Below are 18,348 nucleotides of genomic sequence, written 5' to 3' on the forward strand. Positions count from 1 at the left end.
GTCAACATCTAGAGGAGATGCATAATTTACTGAATCAATATTTTCCAAATAAAAATGCTTAAGAAATTCATGCATTGATAAAGGACTCATATAAAGTGCAAGAAAAGAAAATGTAGCAGAATACAAAAATTTAATTGCCACTATGTGATTTTCCTTATTGTGACTACCCTTTAGAACTATTCCTTGTAAGTTTGGTATGAAATCACCAATATCTACCAAAGATCTAAACTGGCTACTAGTACTCTTCCCTTTTCTACTGCATTATCAGTGTGAGACTGAGTTTTCCTTATGTACTTAAACCAAAAGCCATACTACAGATTTAATACAGAAGGTAGATATGAGAACCCAGCTGTCTTCTATTAAGTCAAATATTAAGAAGGTCCACAGATATTCTTCTCACTTCTTCATTTTGGAAAATATAGTTATTTTTCATTAAAGGTATTATTCATTAATATATAGTTCATTTAATATTAATATAAAATGATAATTTTTATTTTGTCTTGATTTGAGTTTCTAATACAGTAATCTTAATATGAATAACCAACAAAAAAAAGCTTTTTGAAGTACTCCATAATTTTTAAGAGTGTAGAGAGATTCTAAGACCAAATCATTTGAAAACTGCTACTTTAAGCTAAGGCTTAGTTTCTGTGAAGTTTATATGTACCTTGGAAATAATGTATGAATATTTGTACAAAAACAAGTAATTGATCTGATTTTACACCAGTTATTAAGTATGCATAAAAACAACAGTGTCTAAACCCTATAGAATTCAAGTTTTGTACCTTTTAGGTTAACCCAAGTCTGTCTTATTCAAGAACTTATGCAGTCAGTCATTCAGATATTTTCATTTGAGTCGTTATTTGTTTTGAAGCTTGAGAAAGAAGCAATGAAGGATGCAGTTTTAAAAGCCATAGAAGAAGAAAGGAAAAATTTGGAAAAAGCCCATGCTGAAGAAAGGGAGTTATGGAAGACTGAGCATGCAAAAGATCAAGAAAAAGTATCTCAGGCAATTCAAAAAGCTATACGAGAGCAAAGAAAAATAAGTCAGGTTAGTAAAATTAACTCTTTGTAAGGACTTTCTTTTTCCTTATTTTTCTCAAAATGAAGTTTCCCTATTATTATTTTATCTTAAAATCACCTTAGTGGACGTATCAGTGTTATTTTGCCTTTAATAATATTTTAAATGAATAATTTTTAATATATCAGTGTACTTCTGCTTTCTGATATTGAAAATCCGAACCTCTATCATTTTTTAAAAAGTCAAAATCCAAACTTACGTTTAGTTATTGCAACTACGTAAACCTCTGGTTTAATTTTTTTTTCTTTTTTCACAAATACATACACACGTAATCAATACGAAATAATAAATATAGGTAGAAAACAGTTTGATTCTATTAATTATGTCTAATTTATGTGTCTGTAGATCTGTAGTTGATACTGATAATTAACAGGACCTCACAGATAATCCCCGTGGTTTCATAAAAGGAAATACGTATCAACGAGTATGGCCTACATAAAAAATAACTTTTGTCTACTTATCTGAACAGTTAAAAACTACAGTACTTTCATTTTCCATAATTAAATTTGCATGGCTCTATTTTCCATGTTTTTAGTCTTTTTGTTACATAGGCAGTGAGATACCTGAATAAATCTTCCCTTAAACAGGTATAAAAGCAAAAAATAACATTTATAGAAGTCTTTGCTTTCCATGATCACAGTGTTATATATGCTACCATTGTTTATTCAACCACACATTATAAATGTAGCTAAAATGGCTAACATTTATGAAACAACCTAGAAGATTTTCTTATAATTCATTAGCTAATCTTAATGAAGCCCTAAAAAAGTCAGTGCTTTTAATATCCAGGATAAATATTATACACTTTTTTAAAAATGTCATTTAAATTTATTCTTTTTTTTTAAAGATTTTTTATTTATTTGATAGAGAGACAGCCAGCAGGAGAGGGAATACAAGCAGGGGGAGTGGGAGAGGAAGAAGCAGGTTCCCAGCAGAGCAGGGAGCCCGATGCAGGGCTTGATCCCAGGACCCTGGGATCACACCCTGAGCCGAAGGCAGATGCTTAATGACTGAGCCACCCAGGCGCCCCATAAAATATCATTTAAATTTATTCTTGAGCACATAGTTACTCATTTGTTATAAAAATTAAACAGATCTTTAGGTAGTATTTGTGGTAAGAAAGCAGTAGTGTAGTGACAGGTTTTATTCTTTTATTTCCTTGCTTTTTTCTATTAGAATGTAATGATTACATTCTAATTCTTCTGTTGTTAGTATCATCAAATACATATTGAGCACATATTGTATATAAGATGTTTAATTGTCAGTTTAGTTGGTTGGAATTCTATGCTAGTAAGGTCAAGATCTTTGGTTAAGTTCTGATTTGGGAGAGTTTACTTAAAACTTTTTGTGACCACAGACCACTCCTCTAACCTCACATAGATGTGGGCTATTAGTCACCATGAAATCGGGCAGGAGTGCATGCATAAATCAGCACATGTTCATCACTCAAACAGAAAAGTATATATCATAAAGGGTGTACTTCTCTGCTGGTTTGTCAGGAGCATTCTTGTCTATAGAAAACACTACAGTATATGATATACTTTAACATTTGTTTGCCACGGAGTACTGTGAAGATAATCCAACATGTCATGAGTAAATGCACTGTATTTATTTTCTTTCAAGTGTTTGCATATTTTAGGTGCATGTGAGAAAGAGAGAATGTGGGTGTGGTATGTGTGTATATGTGAATTTAACTGCTTTGTGGCTAAGAAAATTGAACAGAGTACATATATAGCAGAAAGAACAATGTGTCCAGTTAACTCTCAGGTTTTCACATGTGAGGTGGTAATGTCAAATGTTCAGTCTTCTTAAATAGCTTTCATTTTCATGTAGTTATAGTGAGAAACTACAACCAAACAGTTGTCATTGCATTCGCCCCTTACAGCTTCATAGTCCTAGTCTAGAAAATTGACAAACTACTTACTTCTCTTGGGAGCCATATGAAGTTCATATCTCTTTTGTTTATTTAGGCCAGTAGGGTAAGCAAACAAATTGACATGGTCAAACTTACTCTTAGTCTTTCACATTAGTGATTGAAGTGACTGCCTGGTATGTTCCAAGGACTGTACTTACTTCTGGTGATAGAGTAATAAGAAAAAAACCAAAAACTCGCCTGCCTTCTTGTGAAAAAGACTGACAGGACAGTATTAAAGGTATAACATAGTGAAATAGTGATCAGTGTCATGATTAAAATGAATCTGTATAAGGTCTGGAGAGCCAGGGAACCAATATATAAATAAGGTAGTCAGGAAAGGACTCTAAGGAGTCAGCATTTGAACTGAGGTCTGCATTGAAGTGAGGAGTTTACTTTGTGGATAGTTGGGAGAAGAATGTTTTAGGCAGAGGAATAACAAGTACAAAGGCTCTGCAGCAGAAAGATGACTGGTGTAATTAAAACTGTATGGTACTGTTACGGATACAGAACAGACAGACCAATGGATTAGGATGGAATACAGAAGGACATAAAATTTTCTGTAATTCACAGATCTATGAAGATGATGTTACAAATTAGGTAGGATAAGTTACTGTAGCAAATCATGGGTTTTAGTCTGAGTTGCCTGGAAGGGGACCCATACAGTCTGTGAATTTATGAAATTATGCAAAACTATGTATATGTGCAGATTTTTCTGCAGAAATGGTCCATAGTTTTTATTAGATTCTCAAAAGTATCTTACTAATTAACCCAGAAAAGATTGAAAATAATTGTAACTGGCTGCGCATTTCTTTCTGGGCTTCATACACTAAAATGAATTTCAGGTAGATTAAATATTTAAACTTGTAAATTTAATGTACCAAAAAGCAATTGGGCAAATATTGATATTCTCTAATTTGCAGACTAAAGATGTCTGCCAATTAGCTTCTCCATAAAGAGAATGATAACACTTGCAAAAATTGTCAAAATCAACTTTTTCAGAACTCTGGATATTAACCAAAGGTTTCAACAAGCCAAGGAGTATTTATTCAGCCAAAATAGTTAAAGCTCACTAAGAACAGCAAGCTTTGTAGATTTTTAACTTGCTTTTTACTCCCACCCCCTTCTCCGTGGTTCCATAGTAGCTTTAAAAAGTAGTAGCTTCACAACCATGGTAGCTATGAAAACCAGCAATGTAGAAGCCACTGGAAGGGGGCAGACTAAATTAGGAGCTCCACAAAAAAACCTGTCTCGAGGGAATTATTACTGGTTGACCTATCTGGTAGCTTCCCAGGAAGTCCCCATTTGGTTACAGCTTGCTTAGTGAGAAAGCCCTATCCTCATAATGTTTGTCAGAAACAATAAGTGGCAATTGTTTAACCTCTACCTGAGACAGTAATACCACTTGGTCAAACAAGAGCCTGGCCAGAAAACTTAGAAGGGAAATTTGGGAAATGTGATTATTATAGGTGGCTTTGAAAAGCTCTGACTTTTAAAAATAATCCTGGATTTCTTGAAGGTCATACACATGTACAAGATTGTGCATCTGCCCAAGAAAGACCTGAGAAGACCCTAATCTCTCACCACTGACTGACTTTGATTCTATTCAAGCAAAAAGTGAAGGCTAAGGCAGAGTGGTAAACTGGCAGTGTTAAAGGTGTAACGCAGCACACATACTCCCTTGGCGAATGATGGATCACTTATCTAATTCAAGGTATTTAAGGAATGCACTGTCTAATTATTTGCTGACCACTGAGCTAACCCAGCAGAGACCACAGTGGCTAAACGTGACAAGAAATACAGACTTTGCAGAATTAGGTCAGAGAAGTTTCTAGACAAATAACAGCAATAACAATAATGCCTGGGAGCTGAAGAGATCTGATCTCTAGAGTTGCTATATTATATTATTTTAATGTCCATTTTTGTCAATAGTAGGAGATATGCAAAGAAACAGGAAGGTATGGCTCATGTACAGGAAAACCAAAGCAGTCAGTGGAAGATATGTTGATGTTGGACTTAGCAAGGACAATTCTGCTATTACAAATATGTTAAAAGAATGAAAGGAGATCATTTCTCGAGATTTATAAGCCTCCTCAACTCATACATTATGTGTATGTACGCTCCTCAGAAACCAGCACTAGAAATTGTTAAAGAACTGCTCTGTTTTTTAAAGTGCCCCCCCTTGCTGTAAAAGCAAGATTACAGATACATGGGTGTATAGTTATTTTCCTTCCTACTACTACCTACACTCAGAGAGTACTTATCGTTTTTTGGATGGGAAAAGGCCCTAACCTCTTATCTTGTAGTTTATAATTCTCTTACACCATATATCAAATTCAAACACCTACTTATTTGACTGACCTTCCCACTGACCTGAGAACTTCGTGTCTCAATCATGTTTATGTTCTGGAGGCCCTAGCCTAATATGCAGCTTATAGAATGGGTTGCAGAAAACTAGTCATTGTCCTTAAATGTCAGGATCCAAACTTTCATACAATTAATTCAGGAAGATGACTTTTAAGACTTAATTGTTTTCATCCAAAATTCTCAAGTAAATATATAGACATCATTTCATGAATTAATCAATATTAATTCCATAGAAAGGCAAATTGGGAAAAATAATGAAGTACTACAGTTTGGTTTGTAAAAAAATTCCTTGAAGTTAATTAATTTTCCTAAATTACCTAAGTTGCAGCACCAGAAATATAATTTATAAATAGACATTACTTCTAGGCTACTAGTGTTAGGAATGTAAAATTTTGCCTATTGAACTTGTTCATACCCTTATAATCACAGGATTTTAATTGTGCGTTTTAGATTTCATTTAATGTTCTTGTTACTACTTTTAGGAAAATACCTGGAATATTAGATATTACAAAAGTTGACAGTTTTATTGTTTCTTTTAACATTAACAGAAAACAATAATAGTTCTCTATGTTTAAGTTTCACTTAACTGGCTTTATTCTCTATAAGTATTTTAGGTTGCTAGCTAAAAACCTATTTTTATGGAAGTTTTTCTTCAACTTTGGCTGTGGGAAATAGTAACAGTAGTAGTAGCAGTGGTGGTGGGGACGGCAATAACTCTGACACTATTGGCTCTCATTAAATTCGTAACTTAGAAGTACCAGGCAGTTTTCTCCTCATTTTTTCATGTGTTATCTCATTTAATACTCACAAGAGGCAGAAACGATTATCTCCATTTTTATAAATGTAGAAATTAAAGCTTAGGGAGATTATGTAACTTGCTCAAGGCCATAGTAACTCCTTAGAAGAGACAACAGGCTGTATTCAAAATCAGATGGCGTTACTGCAGAGGGCTTGCAACTCACCCCTACACTGTTCCCCCTCCCAATGTTCTCAGCGTAGCATAAGGCACACACTTATCTCATTGATCATTTAATGTATAGGTAATTTCAATAGCAAAAACTCAAAGGGCCTATTTTCATTTCTTTATTTATTCAGTAATATTTATTGAGTATCTACCATGCATCGGCTCTGTTGGAAGTTCTGGGCACAGAGCGTCAAAGAAGATAGACAAGGTTCCTCGGCACTCATGGAACTTACATTCAAGTTGAAAAAGACTTACAGCGTACAAGGCAACTCCATGTAGTGATATGGGGTGTGGAAGGGTTATGTGTTTGACTGAGAATGGGTGGTAGAGGTTTTATTTAGATAAGGAAATTAGGGAAGAAGCCAGACTCAAAAAATTTACATGTTAGGATTCTACTCGTACGAAATTTTGAAGAAGGCAAAACTGATTTAAGAGTAAAGAGATCAGTAGTTGTGAGGGGAGTACTTTTTGAAAGTGATAGAAATCTTTTAATCATAATCATGGTGATTACATTTGACAAAACTTAACCAAATTATATATTTTATAGTGATGAATCTTATTGTCTGTAAATACTACTTTAATAAAGCTGTTTTATTTTTTAAACAAATAACTACCAGAATAAATTCTTGGCTGGATGGCAATTTGAGATGGTGAAGAGGGTTGCGTTTCATAGGGATAAATAATGTAATTTGTGCATATTAAGTTTGAGGTGCCTATTCATAATCCTAGAGGAAATGTTGAGTAGCCAGCTAGAAATGTGTGTCCGGAGTTCAGGTGTATTGTCAGGACTAGAGATCAAAACTTGGGATTGATAACCATAGAGATGGTGTCAAAGCCAAGTACACGAAAAACAAAAATTTTCAGGATGGGCAGGACTCTACATGACATTCTCTCACCAAACTTAACCAACTTCTACCTAGAAAAAATATGACCACTTCAGATTAACTGTGTAACAGTGGAAATAGTCTCATACTTACGATGGTTGTATTTCAGATGATATTGTGAACGTGTTCAAGTCACTGGTACTTTCTGTTTCACACTGCTACCCAGATCAAGTGGCCAAAGCCTCATCTACGTTTTCTAGAAAGCTCAGGGTCATGCGTCTAAACAGCAGCTCCTGCCATCTTCTGCCCACCTCCTGTCTGATTTCAGATGTCAGCACTCATTCTGTGCCCTCGTTCGTTAGCAGCCGGTTGTGATTCATCCAGCCTGAAGAACTGATGGCCAGGGAAATACAAACTGAGTACGGACTGAAACGACTGATGTTATAAAAGCTTGGAAGCTATCTTTTTAATTCGAAGATTTAGGTCACTTCGTAGCCCTCAAATTTAATTAAAAGGATTCTGGAAATAAAACTTAGAATAATAGCAATTAGCATTTTTGTCCACTAAGTCACACTAGAAATAAGGAAAAGATGTGTGGCAAAGTGAAAAACAGTGTAAACTTAGGTAACTAAAATTACTCTGACAAAAGTAAGGAAGACAAACAGCTTTGGCTTTATAATTTACCTGTAGAGCTTCTCTGGGTTAATACTGACGTTAACTGAAGAGATAAATGTTAAACTGTGATAGAAAACACAATTCCTAAGGATTGGGGCACATATTGCTCCAAATTGATTTGAGAGATCATTTTGTTTGGCTTTCATTGTAAATTAAGACAGAGTGTGCATTGTAGATTTGTGCATTTTTTTTTCTGAAATATTCAGAAGAAAGTTGACTCTGACTTTTTTGGTTTTCATATTAAATTAATTCCGTGTCTCTTGAAAATCGTTGTTAACGAAAGGAAAGTACATTTGTTATTGACACCAAAATGGGCAAAAAGAAGAGAGTCATTAATTTTGCTGTTCTAGCAAAGTCCTGTAAAAGGACTCCAGGGCATACAGACACTTAAACTATGTCTGACGTTGGAAGCTCTTCATAATAGTTTATAACCACAGCCACTGTAATTTGGGGTTATGTTTCCCCCAAAGCCACAGACATTACAATCAGTGGTTAAATTTTCTTTAAGAAATTCAGCATTGCCACCTGACCCTTCTTTTAAAAAAGGAAATAGCATTTCTATTTTAGCTTAGCAGGCCAGATAATTTCACAACACTGAAATAATTTTTCTGTATTGACTTAAACTTAGTTTTGATTCATTAGTTTGGTTTAAAATTTTTATTTATAAAACTTTGATAGCCATCTAGTAATTAAAGGTAAAATCTTAATTACATTTTTGTCAAAATTATTGCACTTGGGGACAAGTAACAAATAGTGCATCAGTTACCTTCTCATCTCTCAAGACCTTTCCCTCCTGTCATGGTTCCTATTTTCATTCAGTGAGATAACTATCTACCAAGTTGCCTAGTCCAGACGACTGGAGATTTTCCTAAACTTTCCCTCTCTCATCCCCATTTTGATATCTTTTTAGTCATTAAAACCTTTCCATTTTACCTGATGTAATCCTTAAGCATGCGCACACCTCCGGCCTGCTTATCGCTGACTTCATTGCGGTTCTGATTGTTTACCTTGACCTCCTATATCTATTTCTTGGCTTCAGTTTTGTCCCCTTTCAATCTGGAATAAAAAGTGAATGAACTTTAAATTCTTCAGTGCCTCCTCTTAGCCTATAGGATAGCATTCAAGCTGCTGATCATGAACTATAAATCTTTCAGAACATGAAATATAAACTTTCAGTGACCTGGTCCCTACCTATTCAGTTCATCTTCTGCCATTCTACTGCACATTTCATGCTTTTAGTACCAAACTGTTGGTACGCATATCATATTATTTAATGGGATTGGGCCTTTAGTCATACGGTGCCCTCATCCTAGGATACCATCACTTTCCTAACTTGCAAAACCCACTCTTATTTAATAACTTAGCTTTTTTTTTTTTTACTCCAAAAAACTTCTTTTTACATTTCTTAGATTAAATCAAGTGTTCTTTCTTCTTCTTTGGCATTCAGTATATAACTATACCATTGCCCGGAAGTATTATATTTGAAGGATCTGTTTCTCTGTTTTCTCCACTAGATTTAAGTACTGCAAAAATAGGAGCTGAGTCTTGAAAACTGCAGTAGGTTATAGATGATACAGGACCAGCACTGTTTTAAGGAGACACATTAATCTTTAAAAAATGCACTTGATCTCCGTCAACACAGTTTGGCTCTTTCAGAGTTTCGGTTGCTTTTAAGTGGTACATTTTACCAAAAGTAGCATCACCAAAAATAGTACTTTGGGTGTTATCATTCATTAAAAACATATATTAATCAGATTGTCTGTTGGGTGCCAAACTGAGTATAGATTTGCAGTAAGGTGATGAGTGGATGCATGAGTCCAAATAGAATTTTTAGGTAAAGTAGTATACTCTCTTTCACTGGTCTGATGGAAGCATCACATTCATTTCCATATCCATGTTTTAAGAGAGATATTTCCAAATCCGAAGGGGATCATCTCAAACATTTATTGGTGTCTCCTCAGCACCTGTTTCTCTCTTCCCAAAGTGATACTTTATATCTCTTAGCCATGTAGTTTAGGTGAGATTTAACCTACTTTCTCGTTTAGGCATAAACCCTTCTTTATTCAGGCTAATAACGATTATGTCCTACCCCTATGTTAGCAGGTTCTAAGAATTCACACATTTTCTGAGTCAAGGCTATAAGGTTCCATTTTGGAATTTGCCTCCTCAGGTACATAAACACTGTTATTCACAGTAAGAAAATGGGAAAATCCTCGGAACTGTTAATAACCGTCTTGGGGCCATATGTGTAGAACTTTTGTGAAAATGGATCCTAAACCAAAGGCAGAGCTAAGAACTGGAGATGGAGATATTTGCATCCTTGATCACATTGCTTGAATCCTACTGGAAGCTTACCCTTAGTTCTTTCATGTTCTTTCATGTGAGGCTACAGATTCTTTTTTATTTTTATTTTTTTTTAAAGATTTTTTTTAATGTATTTATTCGACAGAGATAGAGACAGCCAGCGAGAGAGGGAACACAAGCAGGGGGAGTGGGAGAGGAAGAAGCAGGCTCATAGAGGAAGAGCCTGATGTGGGGCTCGATCCCATAACGCCGGGATCACGCCCTGAGCCGAAGGCAGACGCTTAACCGCTGTGCCACCCAGGCGCCCCTACAGATTCTTTTTTAAGTCAGTTTGTGAATTTTCTGTTACCCGTGATCAAAAGAATAATTTATTATGAAAATAAATATGCTAAGAAGTAGGTGGGGTTAGATGTGAATCCTAGCTTGTATTGACATAACCTTGACCACTTTTTAAAAATGTATGAGGCTCCATTTTCAGATCTGTAAAGTGGGATTAATGATACCTGCTTTACAGAGTTGTTGTGAAGCCCTTGGAAAAGTTTTAAAATGAAAACTGAGATTTGTGAAACAACTTTAGAAACTATAAATGTAAAAAAGTATTGTGGGCAGACCAGTAACAAAGCAGGAAACATTGTCAGAACTGTAGAAAGAATTGGAGTATTCAGAGAAAAGAAAAATAAAAGATATGGTAGCATTCTTCACCTATTTGAAGGACTGTCATAAAATGAGGGCTTTTTTCTATTTAATTGAGGGGGGCATGTTAGAAGAAGTAGGTAAAAAAATTAGCTCAGTGCAATATAAAGCTATCAAATCCAAGTTATCTATCAAAAAAAGGTATCATTTTTATCCAGGATTGTGAAGATTGGAGTAGGTGGAAGACTGAAAGATGTATGTATTGAAAATATAATTTCTACTGTCATTTTTTTGGTTTAGGGATCTCAGTTTCTGTTTTTGTTTCATTATAGGTACACGGCAGTTTCCAACTCCACAGATTTATAACTAGTTACTAACATTCCAAAAATCGGCCATTCTTACAGTCATTGAAAATGCCCTCTTAGAAATAATTACTGTAAAACCCCTTTTACAGTATTTATATTGCAGTTTTTTAAACATGTAACTTAAGTATATAGCTGTGCATACCTGCCTCTCAAACTGGTTCTGGGGATGAAATGGAAATACACATCACTGTTTTGTTAACTTTAAACACCAGATTATCACTGCTTTTGTAATTTTAGTTTAGTACTTTCTATATTATATTTTGCTTAACTCTGCTGTGTCTTTCACACAGATCTCTGTTAGGTCCCAGAATCTCTAATTTTAAGTGTCATTACTGAGTTTTATTGACCCAGCTGAAATTCATTTGCTTACTTAGTGTAGTGTCTGGAGCATAGTATGTGGTGGTGGTGCGCAGATGGCTGCTGGTGTTTTGATATGTTAGTATTACTATTATTATCATTATTATTACAACCATCTTAACCACCTTTGTCATTTTAACGCCTAGCAGAGTGCTAAGAATAATAAGCAATGAGTAAATGGATGTTTCATGTGATTACGTAAGGCAGTAGTTTCCAAACTGCACCGAGCTGCCCTGGGATGCTCAGTGAACTTACAAGGGTGCTGCAGGATATTTTAAATATTAGAGGGCAAGGCACAGATACTTAGGATCTTTCGGAAACCAGGTAAACTACTAGGTTGAGAATACTAATTTGTCTTCCATTCCTTTCTAGTACATCATATCATAGTGAAGTTAGGTTTGGGGGTTGCTGTGATAAAAAGCAGGTACCATGCAGATATCCACGTGGAACAGGAAATGAGAGTGTCACTGTCTGATCTTGTGCCAAGATTTAAGGAGCTACGCAATTCTTGCTAAGTACAGAATTCTCATTAATAAGTAATTTAGGTTAAAGATGAAATTAAAGTAGTTGTATTTCAATTTTTGTGTATCATCTTTCCAAATGGCTGCTATGTTATGACCTAACTAGTTAGTAAATGAAGCAATTAGGTATTTCTTTTGGCCTGGAGGGCACCATAGAAAAATTATTGAGGCTGTGAACTGAGAAAGTTTGGGAAGCTTTAGCCTAGAGTGTACCCACCATACAGGTGCTCTGGGGAACACAAATATAAGTTAAAATCCCTACCCTTCAGTAGATTTTCTTGGCATTGGGGAAACAAATTCACTTATTTATCGAAGATGAATTATGCATCTATACTCTGTACCAGATACTGTATTAGAGTTCTAGTCATAAAGAATATGAACTGTAATAAATATAATCCCTGATTTCAAAGAGATCTCAACTTGGTAAGATAAGTAAAGCAGTTATACAACTGTGAGCTATGGAGTGCTTTGAGATATAAAACATAGGGTACTCTTTGAGTACATACAAGGGGTGCTAAACTCACCACCCTGTGAGAAGATGCTGAAGGTCTAAGCATTTTAGGGAAGGCTACAGATGACGATGCTCAAACTGAGTTGTGCAGAAGGAGTACATTTGATCATCACAGGAGGAGCCTAAGGGGACATGACTTCAACCAGAGAGAGCATGACATATCCAGGGAACTGCATAGCAAATACTTGCATGACAAGTGGTAGTTTTTGCAGAGATTACAAACCTGAATGAAACTTGGCCATTATGTTCAGGAACCTTACAGTGAACTAGGGAATGTGTCAAATGAATAAATTGCTCCAGTGTGAGAAAGAATGATCTAGATGACAAAGCATATCGGGCTGAGGCATTTGATAGAAATTGTAATAGTGGTTATCTCTGGTGGGCAAAAGCATGAGAGAACTTTCTGTAGTATATAGGTGTTCTTTATCTTGATCTGGGTAGTAGATGAATGGGTGTATATGTATGTGAAAATCCATTGAGCTGTACATACTTAAGGTTTATGCATTTTAATATGTGTAAATTTTTTTAAAGCTAAACACAAAGGAAAAATAATATAGTCATTATTAAAATATTTACTTAAAATTGTGAGAAACATCTAAGTGATTCTTCAAAGGAAAATCATAGTCTTAAATACATATATTAGAAAATAGAAAAGACTGGAAAAGAATGGGCTAACACCCAATTTACTAATACAGTTCGAAAAGAAAGAATAGGATAATCCAAAGAAAATAGAAAGAAATAATAAAGTTTATGACAAATTTATAGCGTAAATTGGAAGGTTTCAAAATATTATCATTTCTTAAAAGACATAAAATTCACAAACCTTTGACAAGATTGATAAAGATGTTATTAATAAACATTGTTGGAGGATGAATAAAGTGGCCTAAAATAGATGCAATACAAATTTTAAACATGATACAAGCAGTATAAATGACTTACTACCAGTCAGGTGTAAAGCTTAGATGAGATGAAACTTATCAAGAAAATTATAAATTCCAGAGTTGGAGCAAGAAGAATTAGAAATGCAGAACAATTCTATGGCTATAGAAGAAACTAGAGTCTAAAACTATTCATGTATCTCTAAAAATAAATGTAGATACATACTCTTTTCCAGTGGATGAAACTTAATTCACCTCTTCTTGAGCATTGGCTGGACTTAATTGTTCAAGTCTAATTGAATAAATTATAGAAAGGGAAAAAAATGTTAATTTTATAGCCAGAGAAACCTGGCAGATACCATGTTAACCAAATGATCAAGGTTAACACAGCCAGCGATAAATTATGTTTAAGGCCATATTCCCCTGATACAATATAATGAGAAGCATGCTTCATCTCTATGGTATTCTTCCCCCAAATCATAACCCCAGTCTAATCATGATAAAAAAGAGATAAATCCAGATTTCTTTAAAATACCTGAAAAGTGCCCTTCAAAAGTGTCAATGTCCTAAAGGAAAGACTGCGAAACTGTCAGAAATTAGAGGAGACTAATGAGATACGGTGTCTAAATGCAACATTTTACTCTGGATTAATCCTGGTACAGAAGAAAGACATTAGTGGAAAAGCTGGTGAAATACAAATAAAATCTGTAATCTATTTATTCTTATTGTCTGATGTTGATTTCTTACCTTGATGAATGTACCATAATTGTGTAAGTTGTTACTGTTAGGAGAAGTTGGATGAAATGCGTATGAGAACTCTTTTTTTTTATGTTCAGTCAGCCACTGTATAGTACGTCATTAGTTACATATAACACCCAGTGCCCATCACAACATGAGAACTCTTGAGCTACCTTTGCAAGTTTCTGTAAATCTAAAATCATCTCAAAATAAAAAGTTTAATACCTTTTTCCTAACACATATCTTGTTAAAAAGAGCAGACAGAATACTTGTTTTTATCCACTCCTTTCTAACACTCCACTGAAATAAAAACTCTAGTGAAATGGAACCCTACACTACAAACTGAGAAGGTCAATATATATCGTAGAAAGTCCTAAAGGCTTACTTGTTTGTTGGACTGGAAATTTCTGGAGGTGGGAATGAGGGTAAGGACTCAACTAGAAGGAAAGTTGGAGAGTCTATTTAATAAGCCCCCACGCATTTCTTCCACTTCTGAAAGAAAACTGGGGTTAATTCTCTGGAAAAAAATAAAATAAAATGTAGGCTCTCTAGACCAGGGATCACCAAAGCAAAGTGGACATGGGGTTGGGAGGAGAGCAAGGTGAAAAGTTTCATGCTGCTTATGGAGAACCTTAGCCATTTTTCCTACCCCAGCTCTCAGAATACTGACAACCACACAGGAAATTGGAAGATTCTTTTCTGAGGAATTTAGACAGCCCAAGATAAAAGACCTAAATATATTGGTATCAGAAATTGCCCCAAGGAAACAACCCAGCCAGATTACTCTGCTATTAAGATCAGAGTCCATAAACCACAACTGCAAGCGCAGAGATGTTACTCAGCATTTTAGTGCTCTCCTCTTTAAACATGAGCAAATAGTCAAGTATGAACAGATAACTTCCATGAAAAAACATTCTGTAAAGTGTGGAAAGTTAAAAAAAAAAAAAACTATCGTTAAGGTTCTTAAAGGTAAGAGAAGGTTTAATGTTATGAAACAGAAGAGGATGCTATTTTTCAGTCAAATAAAAGATTAGAAATCTAAAATATAGTAGAAAGTTAAGGAAAAAAAAGAAGTTGTAGAAGTCTTCCAGAGACGAGGGTGTAAAAATACAAAGACAAACAAACACAAAACAGAACGTAGGACGGAAAAGAGTTGAAAATTAGCCAATCAGTTTAGGAGGTTCACGGGCTGAATCAGAGGATTCTTGAAAAACAGAAAATACAATGCAAGAAATAACATAGTTTTCATATTATTATTATTAAAGCAAATCTTCCAAATTGAAGGACATGAATTTCTAGATTGTAAGACCTGAGTTTCTAGATAGACCTATAATTAGGTTTGTCATGAAATTTTTAAGAAATGAGGATAAAGAACATTTGCAAAAGTTCTTATAGAAGGAAAACCTTACGTCATTGAGGAGGCATCAGAATGTAATCAGACTTCTCAAAAATCTTTAAAACTACAGAAATTTCCAAGCTAGAAATCCACACTTAGCCAATTATAAATTAAGTGTGAGGGTAGAATAAAGTCATTTTTCAGACAAAGGAAATACCAAACTTTTATTTCCCGTGTACCTTTTCTCAGGAAACTCCTGCAGGAGGTGCTCTGTCAAAACATGGGGCGCCTGGGTGGCACAGCGGTTAAGCATCTGCCTTTGGGTCAGGGCATGATCCCGGAGTTCTGAGATCGAGCCCCACATCAGGCTCCTCCGCTGGGAGCCTGCTTCTTCCTCTCCCACTCCCCCTGCTCGTGTTCCCTCTCTCGCTGGCTCTCTCTCTCTGTCAAATAAATAAAATCTTTAAAAACAAACAAACAAACAAAAAAACGGTGTAAACCAAGAAAGAAGAATTCAATGGTATCAAGAAAGCTGGAGTTACAGTTTAAGAGAGATATAGTGAATTTCCAGAAATATACCAGAGGGAGATCCAGAATACACAGTTATGTAACAGACTTAGAGAACAACCAATCCAGTTTGGAGATATGTCCACGAGATATGTCTCCAAGAAGATAAACATAACAGAAGGCCTGATATCTTTGAATATAGTAAGAAGATGATATTTAGACAATTAGATAAGAATTTGGGAATCAATTCATAATGCTTATTTGCTCAGGCCAATATAATGTGGCTACAGTAATATAGGACCGTCAGAAGATATTTTCCCTCTTTCTTTGGCAACTCTGTCCAGATGCTAGGTAAAAATCTCTGAGCTAGGCTGCTGGAGAATGGGAGACCACAGGAAGGAGAAACAAGCCTTCCCACCTGAGGCCACCCTGTAGTGACAGCCACATCAGCCCCAACAGTTGATTTCACATATGTGGAAGATCCCAGCCAAGATTAAAAGAATTGTCCAGCTGAGCCCAGCCCAGATGGTCAGCTTGCAGAAGCATGACCTAAATCAGGGATCAGCAAGCTTTTGCTATAGAGGATCATATAGTAATAATTTTAGGATTTATGGGACAATAGGCTCAATCAAGAATATTCTTGCTTACATAACAAGAGAAGAAAAACCTCACAATTTTACTGATGAAATTCAAAATATAATAATTATTTATTTTAGAGCACATGAGTGGGGGGGCAGAGGGAGAGAATCTCAAGCAGACTCCCCACTGAGCACGGAGCTTGACACAGGGCTTGATCTCAGGACCCTGAGATCATGACCTTGAGCCAAAACTAAGAAACACTTAACCAACTGAGCCATCCAGGTGCCCCAATAATATTTTTTAATAATAAATCTAGTGACAATAGAATTCTCTTTGGGGAAGATAACATTTTGCTTAATGTGGCTCAAAGTTAGATATCCCTATTATGAAAAATGCTTGCAAAACTCATTAATGCTGATATGGGATTCTACATATTTCATCTTTAAAAATGCCTAATGCAGGTAGATACTATCAAATACTGGTATCAGTCAGTGAGCATATGATTTTAATTGAGCATATTCATTACTTGAGAAACATTTATAGAATTAGGTTATTCTATTAATATTTTACATTTAGCGTATCATTACAGTGTAGATTTAATTATTTCCAATTGAAAGTTAGGTGAAAGTTTCTCAACTGCACAGTAAATAGATTTTGAAATGACATTTTATTTGCATTTGCATCAATGCCTGAAAAGCATTGATGGAACTGTAGTTTAAACTCACAAATTTGTGTAGGAATGGATGTCTCACTTTTTTCAGCTGTAAGGCAGCTTGACTTGACTCATGATTCAAAAGCTCATTTTCTAAGGTACATTCTCACAACCAGGTGCAACATCTTAAATAATATATAATTATGAAATATGCATACATTGTATATAAAAAAAACACACAGTTGCCCCAGAGAATTTCTGATTCTATGGTTTATAGCCCACAAACCAGAATGAGTTGATTGCTGAAATTTGTTCCGTAAATAATTTAACTGTGTTTTATAATCCTTAACTAAATTACACTGCAAAAAAACAGACAACCACAGATCATTTATTAGTTCATGATCCTATGATTACTGAAATGTATGGTAGGTTAATGGATACTGAAACATAACTATACTTCTAAGCAATAAGGAGAAATTAAAAATCTTTTTTTTTTAAGATTTTATTTATTTATTTGACAGAGATAGAGACAGCCAGCGAGAGAGGGAACACAAGCAGAAGGAGTGGGAGAGGAAGAAGCAGGCTTATAGCAGAGGAGCCTAATGTGGGGCTCCATCCCATAACGCCGGGATCACGCCCTGAGCCGAAGGCAGACGCTTAACCGCTGTGCTACCCAGGCGCCCCTGAGAAATTAAAAATCTAAAATAAAATGTTGCATAAGCTTTTAGCCCTAAGTGATAGTCATCATGACGTGTTTAATTGTTATAGTATAGAAACTGATTCCAATCATTCGGTTTTTTAAGAAATTAGTATAATAGAACTCTTCCACATTTAAAAACTAGCTGTATGATCTTTTGGGTATGATTTCTTACATAGATCTTATTTTTTATTGTCTGTATTTTAAATAAAAATATTTAAGATTTGATGAGAAACTTAACTGATATATTTTGGTAAATCATAACATATATGCAAATGGATGTTTTTCCTTCCAGACTGTTTACCTTACAGCAGTGGTTCTCAGCTGGTGGCAATCTAGTGAGTAGATGCCAGATACGCTGCTTACCCCAGCACATTCCCCCCACAACTCCCAGCGAAGAATTGTCGATAATGCTGAGGCTGAGAAACCTGCCTTAGAGAATATACCATG

The 18,348-nt window shown here is 35.3% G+C and overlaps 1 protein-coding gene across 1 annotated transcript in view; it reads left to right on the forward strand.

Moving 5' to 3' along the window:
• Nucleotides 1–18,348, forward strand: part of CCDC91 (coiled-coil domain containing 91) — a 322,822-nt gene that overhangs the window by 242,043 nt on the left and 62,431 nt on the right. The window contains exon 11 of the mRNA XM_034646529.1: nt 872–1,048. Coding sequence (XP_034502420.1) covers nt 872–1,048 — 177 coding nt within the window. The remainder of the gene's footprint in view (nt 1–871; nt 1,049–18,348) is intronic.

This window comes from Ailuropoda melanoleuca, chromosome 16, assembly GCF_002007445.2.
Source record: "Ailuropoda melanoleuca isolate Jingjing chromosome 16, ASM200744v2, whole genome shotgun sequence".
Classification (NCBI taxonomy): Eukaryota; Metazoa; Chordata; class Mammalia; order Carnivora; family Ursidae; genus Ailuropoda; species Ailuropoda melanoleuca.